This window comes from Sciurus carolinensis, chromosome 9 (genome assembly GCF_902686445.1).
Source record: "Sciurus carolinensis chromosome 9, mSciCar1.2, whole genome shotgun sequence".
Taxonomy (NCBI): domain Eukaryota; kingdom Metazoa; phylum Chordata; class Mammalia; order Rodentia; family Sciuridae; genus Sciurus; species Sciurus carolinensis.
The window spans coordinates 19,886,818-19,901,867 of record NC_062221.1 but is presented as its reverse complement, the minus strand read 5'-3'; the positions used below and the strand labels follow the sequence as shown (position 1 = coordinate 19,901,867).

At 33.3% G+C, this 15,050-nt stretch overlaps 1 protein-coding gene across 3 annotated transcripts in view; it reads right to left on the bottom strand.

Moving 5' to 3' along the window:
* Stag1 (stromal antigen 1) overlaps window positions 1-15,050 on the bottom strand; it is a 378,160-nt gene that overhangs the window by 75,112 nt on the left and 287,998 nt on the right. For all 3 annotated transcript variants that reach the window (XM_047563511.1, XM_047563510.1, XM_047563509.1), the window contains one exon: window positions 6,415-6,532. In XM_047563511.1, the coding sequence (XP_047419467.1) occupies window positions 6,415-6,532 (118 nt within the window). The remainder of the gene's footprint in view (window positions 1-6,414; window positions 6,533-15,050) is intronic.

Here is a 15,050-nt window from a genome sequence, read left to right as displayed (position 1 = left end):
AAGTAAACCAAGCTGGTCTCTAACTCACGGGCTCAACTGATCCTCTCACCTAAACATTCTGAGTACCTGGGATGAACTTCAGGCACATTTCACAGCACATGGCTCCCAAGATTTCTCCTTATTATTCTTATTCCACCCTTTTTGTTATTAAGACCTAGTTCTCCCTAGTTCCCTTTGCCTTCTGACTCTTTCTAGTGTCTTTTGTTAGACAGAATTGTTTTACCTTTTAAAAAGTCACTTGTATCTCCCTATGGTTTGTTTATTGGTGTATATTAATTATACAGAATGGTTGTTTTTTGTGGTATATACATTTGTACATACATAAAACAATTTTATCAATTTCATTGAGTTTCTCGTATTGCATTCCAAGAGTTCTCTGTCCTAGAGATTAGAGAAATATATTTTTCATTTTCTTCTAATTTCTTTCTCTTTCTCTCATTGTCACTTGCTCTCTTTTGTTCTTTCTTGCTCATTCACTTTTTTGAGGGGGTGGGTGTACCAGGGATTGAACTCAGGGGCACTGAGCCACATCCCCAGCCCTATTTTGTATTTTATTTAGAGAGAGGGTCTCACTGAGTTGCTTAGCACCTCACTTTTGCTGCGCTGGCTGTGAGCTCAAGATCCTCCTACCTCAGCCTCCTGAGCCACTGGATTACAGGCATGCGCCACCATGCCCAGCTTCATGCACTTTTATATCTTTAACCTATTTGGCATTTATTTATAAATGAGTAGACAGTAATGGCCTTCGCAGGCCTATTTACCTATACCAAATAAACAGGCAATTACACTACATGTCCACCACTGCTAAATAAACCAGATTTATCTAAGGATTTTAAATGCCATTTTAAAACATGCTATAGGGCTCGCAAATATACTTAGATCTTTATATATATATATATATATATATATATATATATACTTTAAAAAAATTTTTTTTAGTTATAGATGGACACAATACCTCCATTCTATTTATTTTTATGTGGTGTGGAGGACTGAACCCAGCGCTCCACCGAGTCACAACTCTAGCCCCTATTTCTAAGTATATTCTTTATTTAGTTTTGCTAATATATTTGTATATTTTTATAAGAATGCTGGTTTTGATTATAGCAAATTTATAATTTATTAAAATATAACATTACGCAATTTAATCCAATTAATTAAAGTTTGCCTTATTCTATTCAATCATTTATTAAGCATTTTTTATGCATGAGGCACATAAATGATAAGTGGGTTAGTTAATAACTTGTTTTATCCACAAACAATTCTAAGAAATAGGAACTAATATCCTCACGTTACAGATCAGGAAAATGAGTCATAAAGGGATTGAATAACTTTCCAAAGTGCTCAACTAGTAGTAGAGTCAATATATTAAACCAGGCAGTCTGACTCTAGAGTAGTGCTCTTAAGCATTATGTTATACTGCCTTTTTAACATGTTTAAAATTCCACATAAACTTTAAAATATTTTTTGGTTAGGTCTGGGGAGAAATGACCTTTTTTTTTTTTTTTTTTTTTTTTGTACCAGAGACTGAACCCAGGGGCACTCAATCACTAAGTGACATCCCCAGCCCCTTTTTTATATTTTATTTAGAGACAGGTCTGAGTTGCTTAGGGCCTCATTAAGTTGTTGGTGGGCCACTGGGACTACAGGTGCAATACTGCGCCTGGTTGACATTTTTTATAGTCTTTTCAGCTAGAAACATAATTTAGTTCTTCATTTTTGAGATCTTGTTTTATGTCATTTAAGAAAACACAGTTTTCCTTCACAGAAAATACAAACTTTTCTTCTGAATTCACCCCATGTGTTTTTAAACATATTTTTGAGGATAATATGAATATATTTATTTATATTGAAAACCAACAGATGGTAAGGATTATAGAGACAGCACTTTAGAAGGGAAAAATACAATGAACCTAGGGAAGTTTAAAAGTCTACAATGATTATTTTTAAACTGAGGTCAACAAAGACATAATGACACCTTGTCCTTTAGTCTATAGCAAATTTATCCTGCATAGGAATATGTAAGTACACCATTTTTTCTTTCTTTCTTTTTTAATTTGCAGTACTGGGGATTGAACATAGGACTTTGTGCATGCTAGGCAAGCATTCTCCCACTAAACTACAAACCGAGCCTTTTAAAACAATTTTATTTTGAGATAGGGTCGTACTAAGTTGCCCATGCTGGCCTTGAACCTAGATTCTTCTACTGCAACTTCCCAAGTAGCGGGGATGACAGGTGCATGCATAATAGCACCCAGCCTATACATACATCCTAATTCAATCATTTCTTAAAATTTTAAAAACACATGAACTTTCAGCTTGTTTTAGAAAAACACATGAAATAATTTAAACTTTTCTACCTTTACTCCCATAATCCAATGCCTAATAATACAAAAAAGCTTTCCACTTGATAGCAAAGTTTTTACTTTTCCAATTCTAGAATTTCATAACTTTTTAAAATTTGTGAATAAAGGAGCACAAGGTTATCTGTGAACTAAATATATATATCTTTTTAAATTCAGGAACAAAATCTGGATCTAAGGAATGTGAACAGAGAAGAATTTATCACAAGAATGGAAATATTCTTCCATTATATAGTAAAACTCATAGTACTGTTGAAGTAGAATTCAACTTTACACAATGTCCAATGACATCAATTTTGTCAAATTTATTTTATCAATAATTGAAAGTTTCCATAAATGGAAAGGCAGGGTAAAATCAAAAGCAGTTGAAATTTAATTAAATCCCTTTTGGGATATGACAGCAAAACTACATAAAAATGAGATCAAAGCAAGCTTTAATAAGCTCTTTTGACAAGAGTCAAATAGTCACGCTAACTGAAATAAATAGGTAAGAACCTACACTCTGAACTATTAGATAATTACACAACTTTCTAACTGTTGGGAACCCTTTTCGCACATCATCTCTATTTCCTCAGTATTGGTTTTAGTTTAATCACTAAAAACAAATGCTATGAAGTCAACAATGAAAAAAAATTTCCAAATGACCCATGCATAACCCTTAAAACAATATTAATATTGACCACAGCTCACAGATATATGATATTATTAAACATACGTCTCTTATCATTCTCTTTACTGGGTTTGTAAAAGGGTATGATTCTCTCAATATTTTCTTAGCTGTTATTCTCTCTTGTCCTTCCTCCTTTTGTTTGGTATCCACAATCTTTAACTGGGCTTATGGAGGGCTTTTTACCTTTTTTATAAGTTCTCTTCCCCTTTGATTTTTTACTATTGTTTCTCATAGAGACCACTGCAACAATTACATACCTAGTCTTCTGTCTATGCCTTTATATATAAAGGCATTTTTCTTGAAATATGAATTGGATCACAGTGTTTTCATGTAAAGTCCTTCAGTGGAACCCTAATTACACTTAGAATAAACTAAAAATATTCACATATAAACAAAATATTCTACATTATCTGACCTCTGTCTTTATCTCAACTTATTACCAATGGCTCACTATGTTCTAGTTATTGCAGCTCTGAGAATCAAATTATCATTCATGCTTCTGACACTCTGCAATTGGTATTTCCACTATCTAGACATGTCTTTTTTTTGACACTTCCTATGGCTAGTCCCTTATCCTTTATTTCTTGGCTCACAAGTGGGATTCTTCAAAAAGGTCTTCCATCAGGATTTGATCTAAAGATAAACTCCTCATTATTATCCATCACAGACGCTTATTAACTCCTGAAATTAACAAATAGTTAAAGTACATAACTTGATTTTTGGTTTGCCTACCTCATGAGAATGTAAGAGTCATATGGGACCTATTTTAATATTGTACCTTCAATACCAAGCATAAATGTTTGGTATATATATTGTTAAAATTATAAACAAATTAATGATTTGAATGGTTGTTACTGAATGGTGTGCCAGGGATCTAACTCTTGGGCATTCTAGGCAAATGCTCAATCATGAGATACATCCCCAGTCCAAGATTCCTGATTTGAAGAAATTTCATCATTTGCATCTTCAATCAACTGAGTCACAGAATTTTAGCACTAGAAGCAATGAAAGATTATCTAGTCAAAATTTCACATATTAAAGTGGAAAATCAGAAGTTAAATAACTTGTAATCTGACAATAGAGCTGTTAACAAGAACCCAGATCCTTACATTATATTAAACATTTATCCAATTTTTATTCTGCTATAGAAAGTAAACACACACACATGTGCACACAGCAGCCCCTTAAAAACACTGTAAGACAGTCTTAAGACTACTGTGATTTAAGCTGGTGTTAGTCTTTTATAATGTATCTCTTTCTCCAAATTTCAAACCTACATCTTCAACTTTTAACTAAATTTTCCTTCACTGAAATTATGTCACATTTCATCTATCTAATAAATAACTTAAATTCCAATTGGTTTCAAAACTAAGTTTCAGGTAGATTTTTGTCAGAAAACACAGCAAAAGAGTAGCATGGAAAATTGATTTGAATGTCAATCCATGTCAGGCCTTATATGTGACATAACATGCATACAAAAAAAAAAAAAAAAAAAAAAGAGAGAGAGAGAGAGAAGAAAAAAGTTCAGTTATTTTGTATATACAATTATGCATTTATTACTGGTAATTTCTCAGGCTTGCCCTACTCAGATTCAATCATAGCCTTAAACTGTGATTCACTTTAAAGAATGATCCCATTTTATAAAAGTCACTCTTGTAGCTAAAATCAGACCAACCATATACAAGCTAAACCAAACCTTCCTCTTGACTGAAAGTCAAAGAAATTCAGTGTTAACTGAATTTAAGCCACAATGAAATATCTAAAAGCACATAGTTATTTCAAGAAGGTAAATCCATCTAGATCATCTTGATGACTCAAAGCCTTATTATTATTTATTGATTTGCATATCCTACACAAAAGTAAAATGCTAATAATACCAAAGCATACTATCTTGGTACTTCTTCCCTTAATTTGCATTCCTTGCCTCCCTTGTTCTTAGACATAGCCTTATAAAACATGATGTGATATGAAGAAAAATGACTTGAAATTAGAAATAAGAAACTCTAAGGCATTCTGGTAATTTGTTAACTTTATGGCCCAAAGTGAGGAAAAGATGGAAGGGATATACCACTCAATACTATGTTAGTGTTGTTTGGGTAGTACTGATTAGAAAGGCAAATTATTTCAACAGCAAAAATATTAAGATTTGTTAAAAATATAATGTATGAAGTCAGTAAATTTAGAAGGAAAATGGATAAGTAAAATAACATGGAGAGGGGGCTGGGGTTGTAGTTCAGTGGTAGAGTGCTTGCCTAGCATGTGTGGGGCACCGGGTTTGATCCTCAGCACCACATAAAAATAAGTGAATAAAATAATGGTGCTGTGTCCATCTACAACTAAAAATATTTTAAAAAGAACAAGGAGGAAATGCAGAACATATGTTCATATTTCTGTGATCACAAAAGTAAAAGGAATGCGAAGTGCAGTTAAGAGTTCAACCTAGTGAGCAGAGGGTCCTGTAAACATTAGTAATAGGGTCATTCTCTAACTAAGGTTTATCATGGAAGAAAGAAGGTCTGGGAAAAGTTTGGGAAGATAAAGGAAGAGAATGTGAGGTAAATGTTTGAATTATACTTAAGAAAGGCAATTTGAGTTTGTTTACTGGAACATATCAAGGTATGATGTCTACCAGTTTTTTTCTCATTGAATAAAAGCTGGAATACATAATAATAAGCATCACGGCTTAGAATACTAGGGGATGGTCACTCTGTTGGTGACAAATGCGGGGGAGGGCTCATTTTGTTCTCATATTTCAAAGGATTGAAGCACATAGGAGGATAGTGGAAGCAGAACAAAGAATGAACAGTATACTATCTTTTTTAATCCTCCCAAGTATGTAAATTACATAAGGAAAATAATCTCTACATTTTAGAGAAAAGGATACAAAGGATCAGAATATATAACAAAAGGGGAAGTTTAACTACATCAATGCTGGGGATGTAGCTCAGTGGTATACTGTTTGCTTAGCAAGCACAGTCCCTGGGGTCAATCCCTAGCACTCTCTCCCCAAAAAAGAGAAGGAAAAAAAAAGTATGTATTAAAGTTTTTTTCCACGTTTACATTATCAGCAAAAAGATCCAGGATGCACTTTTTTTTTTTCATATTGAGTATATCAGTATTTTATTTCTCAAATCAGTGTAAAGAAAACTTTTTTGAATACTACATGACACATGGATTTTTAAAGCATTTGTGCAGCATGGTAGCAGCACTAACATGGAAAGATGTTGAACCAAGAGACTTCCTAGTTACAGAAAACTATTCTGTTGAGAAAAAGACATAGCATACTAGCATATATTCGTTTTTAAGACATAATCTATATAGGATAGTATGATTATCAATGAAAACATAACAATCTGTGAACCAACTTGTCAAATACTATACCTTCCTCTCCTTGAACAGGTTCTTCTAATAGCAACTCTGTCATACATTCCCAGTCTTTCAAAAGTTCTTGAGAGCTCTCCCACAAACTGTCCACCAAGTAGGCTGCATGTTCGTGTAACTAAAATTAACAAATCAAGTGTGACTAAAGAACATTTAATAAAGAAATCACTGTTAATACTGCAAGTTAATAAACTATTTTATTAATAATTAAAATGGCTTGGTCTCAGTGGTTCTAAGAACTGTGTGGAAAATAACATATATATTCATATTCCACTGTCAATAATGCAGATATAGTATGTAGATTTTTTTTTTTTAAACAGGAACAGTAGTAAGATTAAGGATCTTTTAAGTCTAATGACATCATTTATAGATGAGGAAACTGAGAGTAGGCTGCTAGTTAGCAGAATCTGAAATTATAAGCTGGATCTAGGTCACTTTTCACTACTGTTGGTCACCTCCTTTTAACTATTTTCTTTTAGGAAATTAATCACTTTCTCCCAGATTTCTACTTGAAACTTTACTACTAGCTTCAACTTGGTGAAAAAGTAAAAAATATGTTGTTTTTTCTCTTATCTACTTTCATTTCCATTTAATTCATTGTATATATCACCTCACCCTCATCTTCTGTTAGTCATTACTCTTTTCACACAAGTGAGTGACCCATGATCCCACAGTAAATAAACACACTGAAGTTCCTCATCAAATACTTCATGACAAATTCTACCACTTGCTAGTCATTAAATACTGTATTTGCCAAAGAAGTTCTTCAGGGAAGAGAAGAGAGAAGGTGTCAGCACTGTTCCAGTTTCTGTTCCTCATAATTTCCACATAAATCATCCTAGAGATCAGTGTTTTTCAAACTATAGATTGCAACTCATTCTTGGGTTGTTAAACTAATTCAATGCATTGAAACAGAGAAGGAAACAACAGTAAATAGCATTTAGAAAGGGTAAATATTATTTCATGTTACTGTTCCCCCCCAGTGCTGGGGATTGAACCATGGCTTCATGCATGCTGGGCAAGTATTCTACTACTTAGCTATATTCCAGTTCTTAAATGTTATTTGTTGTATATGCTTGTACTTATCTTTGAGAAAATGTATCTCTCATCAGTACTTTTTAAGTTTTCTCTCTCACTTCCTAATTCTATCATATTTTTAACTTCAACGTAAATTTTAGTGTCTTGTTGAATGCTCTGACTTCTTTGACTTTAGTTCCGTACTTCATTTCTACTGCATTTTAAATCTTATACACTGGTTCCTGACATGCATTAGGAAAACCACACACACACACACACACACACACACACACACACACACACACACCACAGTATCCCAATGAGTTCTATTAAAGCCAGAGGAGGAAACAATAATAATGATGATCATCTTTGCTTGGAAAGAACATGGGCAAAGATTTGCAGTAAGGTATCTCCAAACTTTCCAAAGTCACACAGCATGAGAAACTATCCTTGAACCATCAGGAACAATGACAGGCACAAGTGATATACAACTAGGTGTCAAAGATGAAAATGAAAGCAGAAAAAAGAAAAATAGTCGCAAAACTTCTGTGTTAAGGACTATGCTGAAATGAAGAGTTACAGTTTAGTGGATGTATATTTAGTTTGGGAAAATTCTGAAAAAAGTTCTGGAGATGGATGGCAGTGATGAGTGCAGAGCAAATGAATGCACTTGGTGTGACTGAACTGTACACATAAAAAGAAAAAAAAATGTTATGTACAGTTTACTATTATAAAAATGAACATACTATATAATTATGCTTTTATTGGAATATGTAGATGCATATTTCCATAAAATAGGCATATATTCAGAATTATAATATATATATATATAGTAGATTATACCTTTTCTAAATATAAAATATCCACTTTTGATCTCTTAATTGCTTTTGTTCTGTTTTATTTTTTATGATATTGTCCCCATTTTCTTTTTGAGAGCATCTGTTATAGCCACACTTTTATTGGTAAATCCCTGTATTATTTTGACTAAGTTGTGTTTGTAAACAGCATATAGCTATGTTTTATTTCTTTATTTCAACTCCAAATGACAATGTATATTTTAATAGAGAATATGTCTTTTAATAGCCTGTTTACATTTACTGGGATTACTGATGTTGGAAATACTTCTGGTGTTTTATTCTCTGTGCTTTACATGTGACATTTTCTTGAGTATTTTATCTTTCATTCTTAGTTTTATTTTGACTGATATTTTTCCATTAAAGATCATAAGCATACAATTCACAATAGCTAAACTATGGAAGCGACCTAAATGCCCTTCAACTGATGACTGGGTAAAGAAATATGGTACATATACACAATGGAATATTACTCAGCCTTAAAGAAGAATGAAATTATGGCATTTGCAGGTAAAATGGATGGAGCTGGAGAATATCATGCTAAGTGAAAAAAGCCAAATCCAAAAAACCAAAGGCCAAATGTTTTCTCTGATAAGCAAATGCTGATTCATAATGTGGGGGAGTGGGGCTGGGAAGGGACTTTGGATTATGCACAGGGAAATGAGGGGAGGCATGGGAGTGTGGGGATGGGAAGGATGGTGGAATGAGATGGACATTATTATACTATATACATGTATGAACACACTACCAGTGTGACTCTGTACCATGTTTAGAGGAAGGAGAAGTTGTTCTACATTTGTGTACAATGTGTCTAAATGCATTCTACTGCGTGTATAACTAATTAAAACAAATTAAAAAAATAAAATAATAAAAAAAGATCATGAGCATATTTCTTTACTTCTCATTTAATCTGAACATTACTATTTTTACATTTTAATAATTTTAAGATTTTTGCCTTAAACATCACAGTCATACTAAATTTTTAGGTGTAGTTTTAATTTTTGGACTTATTTGTTGCCCCAAGATTCTTATATTCCTGTTTTCTTTTTATTGTATCCATTCCCCATTTTGCTAGAAAACAAAACATACTCATGTAATCTTTTACATATAGATTTCATGGGTAGTTAACTTTCTGTCCTTTGGTTAGTTCCTTTCCTCCATTCTTTCTACCTGTCTCTCATATTTTTCCTTCCTTTCATTATTTGTATGGCTTTCTAGAAAAAAACCTCTTGGTTCTATCTATAGTCAATCCTTGGTTGTGTCTATTGAGGCCATTTATTGATTTCTCTCCTTAAATTTTAGACATTGTTTTAATTCCTATTCTCTTCCACTTTCATAAGCCTTGTCATCTGGGAACATAAATTAAATCTTTTCATCAATCTGTTGAATTTTGTGTTTATATGTCAAGTTTTAGAGACTCTTGGTTGTTAGTTCATATATGTTGACTCAAGAAAGTTTTTTTTGTTTTTGTTTTAACACAGTTAAGTTCAGTTTTATTGAGATAAAGAATACCATCTCACAAATGTGTTGTCTCCAAAGGGAGAAATCAGGGAAAGATATTTATGGAGATTTATGCTTGGACTGAATGGTTTTAAAGCAGGTTTTTAAAACCTGGAAAATAACCGGGAATGTCAGAAGTTATGGCATACTAACTTTAGGTTAGTGAAACCAATAAAAAGAGGATCTCAAAGTGAGTATTATAAGCAAGTTGCTGCTATTGATAAATAAGCTGTTTAATTTTCTCATTTTTTAAAAAAAATTTGATTCATTGTACAGAAATGGGGTACAACTTTTGTTTCCCAGGTTGTACATGAAATAGAATCACACCATTTGTGTAATCATGTGTACATAGGATAATGCTGCTTGTCTCATTCTATTATTTTTCCTCCCCCCCATACCCTCCCCACCCCTCATTTTCCTCTATACAATGCATCCTTCCTCCATTATTGCCTCCCCACTATTACGTATCATCATCCACTCATCAGAGAAATCATTTGGCCTTTGGTTTTTGGGGATTGGTTTATTTCACTTAACATGATATTCTCCAATTCCATCCATTTATCTGTAATGCCATAATATTCTTCTTCTTTATGGCTGAATAATATTCCATTATATATATAATATATAATATATATACACATACACACACACACACACACCAGAGTTTCTTTAGCCATTCACCAACTGAAAGACATCTAGGTTGGTTCCACAATCTACCTATTGTGAATTGAGCTGCTATAAACACTGATGTAGCTGCCTCACTGTAACATGCTGATTTTAAGTCGTTTGGGTTTAGGCCAAGGAGTGGGATAGCTGGGTCAAATGGTGGTTCCACTCCAAGTTTTCTAAGGAATGTCCATACTGCTTTCCAGAGTGCACCAACTTGCAACTCCACCAGCAATGTGTGAGTGTACCTTTTCCCCCACATCCTCACCCAAACCTATTCTTGATAATAAACTTCTAACTGGGCTGAGATGAAATCTTATAGTAGTTTTGATTTGCATTTCTCTTATTACTAGAGATGTTGAACATTTTTTCATATATCTGTTGACTGCCTGTAGATCTTCTGTGAAGTGTCTGCTCATTTCCTTAGCCCATTTGTTAACTGGCTTATTTGTATTCTTGGTGTAAAGTTTTTTGAGTTCTTTATAGATTCTGGAGATTAGTGCTCTATCTGAAGTGTGTGTGTGGCAAAGATTTTCTCCCACTCTGTAGGCTTTCTCTTCACATTGTTGATTGTTTCCTTTGCTGAAAAAAAACTTTTCAGTTAGAATGTATCTCAATCGTTGATTCCTGCTTTTATTTCTTAACTCCCAAAGAGTCATGTTAAGGAAGTCTGGTCCTAAGCAGACATGATGAAGATTTGGACCTATATTTTCTTATATTAGGTGCAGGGTCTCTGTTCTAATTCTGAGATCCTTGATTCATTTTAGAGTTTAGTTTTGTGCAGGGTGAGAGATAGGGGTTTAGCTTCATTTTGCTGCATATGGATTTCAAGTTTTCCCAGTTACATCTGTTGAAGAGGCTGTCTTTTCTCCATTGAATGTTTTTGGCACCTTTGTCTAGTATGAGATAACTGTATTTCTGTGGGTTTGTCTTTGTATCCTCTATTCTGTACCACTGGTCTACCTGTCTATTTTGGTGCCAGTACCATGCCATTTTTGTTACTATTGCTCTGTAGTATAGCTGAAGGTCTGGTATGGTGATTTCATCTTCTTTGCTCTTCCTGCTAAGGACTGCTTTAGCTATTTTGTGTTTCTTATTCCAAAAGAATTTCATGATTGCTTTCTCTATTTCTGAGGGATGTCACTGGGATTTTAATTGGAATTGCATTGAATTTGCATAGCACTTTTGGTAGTATGGCCATTTTGACAATATTAATTCTGCCTATCCAAGAACATGGGAAATCTTTCCATCTTCTTTAATTTTTATTTCCATCTTATTTAATTTTAATTTCTTTATTTAGTGTCCTACAGTTCTCATTGTAGAGGTCTTTCACCTCTTTTGTTAGATTGATTCCCAAGTATTTTATTTTATTTTTTAGGCTATTATGAATGAGGTAGTTTTCCTCATTTCTTTCAAAGGATTTATCACTTATGAATAAAAATGCATTAGATTTATGAGTGTTGACTTTATATCCTGCTACTTTACCGAATTCATTTGTGAATTCTAGAAGTTTTCTGGTGGAACTTTTTGGCTCCTCTAAATAATCATATCTTCAGCAAATAGCGATAGTTTGAGGTTTTCTTTTCCTATTCATATTCCTTTAATTTCTTTGGTCTGTCTACTTGCTCTGGCTACAGTCTGAAGGACGATGTTGAACAGAAGTGGTAAAAGGGGACATCCCTGCCTTGTTCCAGTTTTTAGGGGGAATGCTTTCAGTTTTTCTCCGTTTAGAATGATGTTAGCCAAGAACTTAGCATAGATAGCCTGTTTTCACTATTTTTTCTAGTGTTTTGAACATGAAGGGGTGCTGTATTTTATCAAATGCTTTTTCTGCATCTATTGAAATAATCATGTGATTCTTAACCTTAAGTCTGTTGATATGGTGAATTACATTGATTGATTTCTGTATGTTGAACCAACCCTGCATCCCTCAGATGAAACCCACTTGATCATGTTGCACTATCTTTTTAATATGCTTTTGTATGCAATTTGCTAAAATTTTGTTAAGAATTTTTGCCATCTGTGTTCATTAGGGATATTGGTTTGAGGTTTTCTTTCCTTGATGTGTCTTTGTCTGGTTTTGGTATCAGGGTGATATTAACTTCACAGAATGAGTTTGTAAGGGTTCCCTCCTTTTCTATTTCATGGAATACTCTGAGGAGCATTGGATTGAGTTCTACTTTGAAGGTCTTGTAGAACTCGGCTGAGAATCCATCTGGTCCCTAACTTTTCTTGGTTGGTAGGCTTTTGATGACTTCTATTTCACTGCTTGAAATTGATCTATTTAAATTGTTCATGTCCTCCAGATTCAGTTTGGGTGGATCATACGTCTCTAGAAACATGCTGATGTCTTTAAGATTTTCTATTTTGTTGGAGTATAGATTTTCAAAATAGCTTCTAAATTATGTTTTGTATTTCAATAGTGTCTGTTGTGATATTTTCTTTTTCATCATGAATTTTAGTAATTTGAGTTTTCTCTCTCTTCTTCGTTAGTGTGGCTAAGGGTTTATCAATTTTGTTTATTTTTTCAAAGAATAAACTTTTGTCAATTTTTTGAATTCTTTTGTTTCAGTTTCATTGATTTCAGCTCTGATTTTAATTATTTCCTGTCTTCTACTACTTTTGGTGTTGATCTGTTCTTTTTCTAGGACTTTGAGCTGTAATGTTAGGTCATTTATTTGTTGACTTTTTCTTCTTTTATTGAATGTGTTCCACACAATGAATTTTCATCTTAGTACTGCTTTCATAGCGTCCCAGAGATTTTGATATGTTGTATCGTTATTCTCATTTACCTCTAAGAATTTTTTATCTCCTCCCTGATGTCTTCTATTATCCATGCATCATTCAATAGCAGATTATTTAGTTTCCAGCTGTTGGAGTAGTTTCTGTTTTTTATTTTATCATTGATTTCTAATTTCATTTCATTATGATCTGATAGAATACAAGATAGTATCTCTGTTATTTTTGTATTTGCTAAGAGTAGCTTTGTGGAATAACATATGGTCTATTTTAGAGAAGGATTCATGCGCTGTTGAGAAGAAAGTATATTTGTTTATTGATGGATGGAATATTCTATATGTCTGTTAAGTCTAAATTATTGATTGTTATTGAGTTCTATGTTCCTTTGTTCAATTTTTGTTTTGACGATCTGTCCAATGGTGAGAGAGGTGTGTTCAAGTCACCTAGTATTATTGTGTTGTGGTCTCTGTTTCGTGGAATTGAGAGGATTTGTTTAAAGTACATGGATGCACCTCAAGAACAGTTTTAATTAGAATTCTTCCTTGAGACTGATAGCAAGGTACTGGCTTCCTTGGTCGAAAAGGAAAGGGGAATCTGTGATCAGGCAGGAATTCCCTCCAGGGTACAGGTATACAATTTTTCTTTAAAATGCAAAAATTTCCTGTCCCTCTTGGTAGACGCCTCTTTCATCTTGACTAATTTAGCCTGAGGTTTTCCGTGGAGGAGCTGAAGGTAAAATTCAATGCTTTAATTAGGATAAATCTATCAACATTAGCATTCTCATGGATGATTTTTTTTTCATGTTTTGAACCAAGGCATATTAAAATAAAATTCATCTCTGACATGCGGTCACCATTTCTATCACAAATTCTGTGTTTGTGGTCACTGATTTTTTTCTTTTCTTTTTCTTTCTTTTTTGAGAACTTTAGTACTGTCAAGAGGACTCAGTCAGTGGTAGCAAATATTCTTAATGTAGGTGCTAACTTCTTTGAGAATTTAGTCACCTGACTCTAAGGTAGTGGTGTAGTAGAATGCATTTTATTAAAATCAATAACCAGTAGTTTAAAATTCAATGCATACATCAGTAAAGCAAGATAATAAATTGGATCATTTTCTGATAAGCGATGTAAATTTACTAACATTAGTAACAATAATCAGAACAATATGGTTAGTTGGGAGATGGTTTGACATGTGTTTGGGCATCTGTACAGCCACAGAACTTGCTGTTCTCAAATTTCTATTAGAATACCAGGTAAAGACATGTTTGAGGAAAAGAGGAAAAAAAAAATTCTAACATGGTTGATAAACGTAAAAGGCCATTACAATCACTGTTCAGACATTTTGTGCCAAGGAGTAAGAGATGAAGTGATGAGAAGAAAGGCCTTGAGGCATTTTCAGTGGCTATTAAGAACCAAACCAAGGCTGGGGTTGTGGCTCAGTGGTAGAGTACTTGTCTAGCATGTGTGAGGCACTGGGTTCAAATCTTGACATCACATAAAGAAACAAATAAAGATATTTTAAAAAATCCAAAACAAAACAAAACTTTGAATTTCAATTATCTATAATTATATTTAGGTAGATTTTGCATGCTAGATCAAAGTATAATTTATTTTATTGGTTTTCCTCTAAGAAAAACTAAACTCATTTTCCTGGTGACGTTAATTGTAATTTTCTATGCATATTCTGATTCATCTTTCAAATATTACAATATTACTTACAATATTTTATCTCAAGTTTCTTCTGACTGCTAACATGTCAGACAAATATATTAATCCTTTAATATAATATCACAATATAATGGTACCTTATAGTGATTCCTTTTATGACAAATCATTTAGAATTCAAGTAATCATTCCAAGT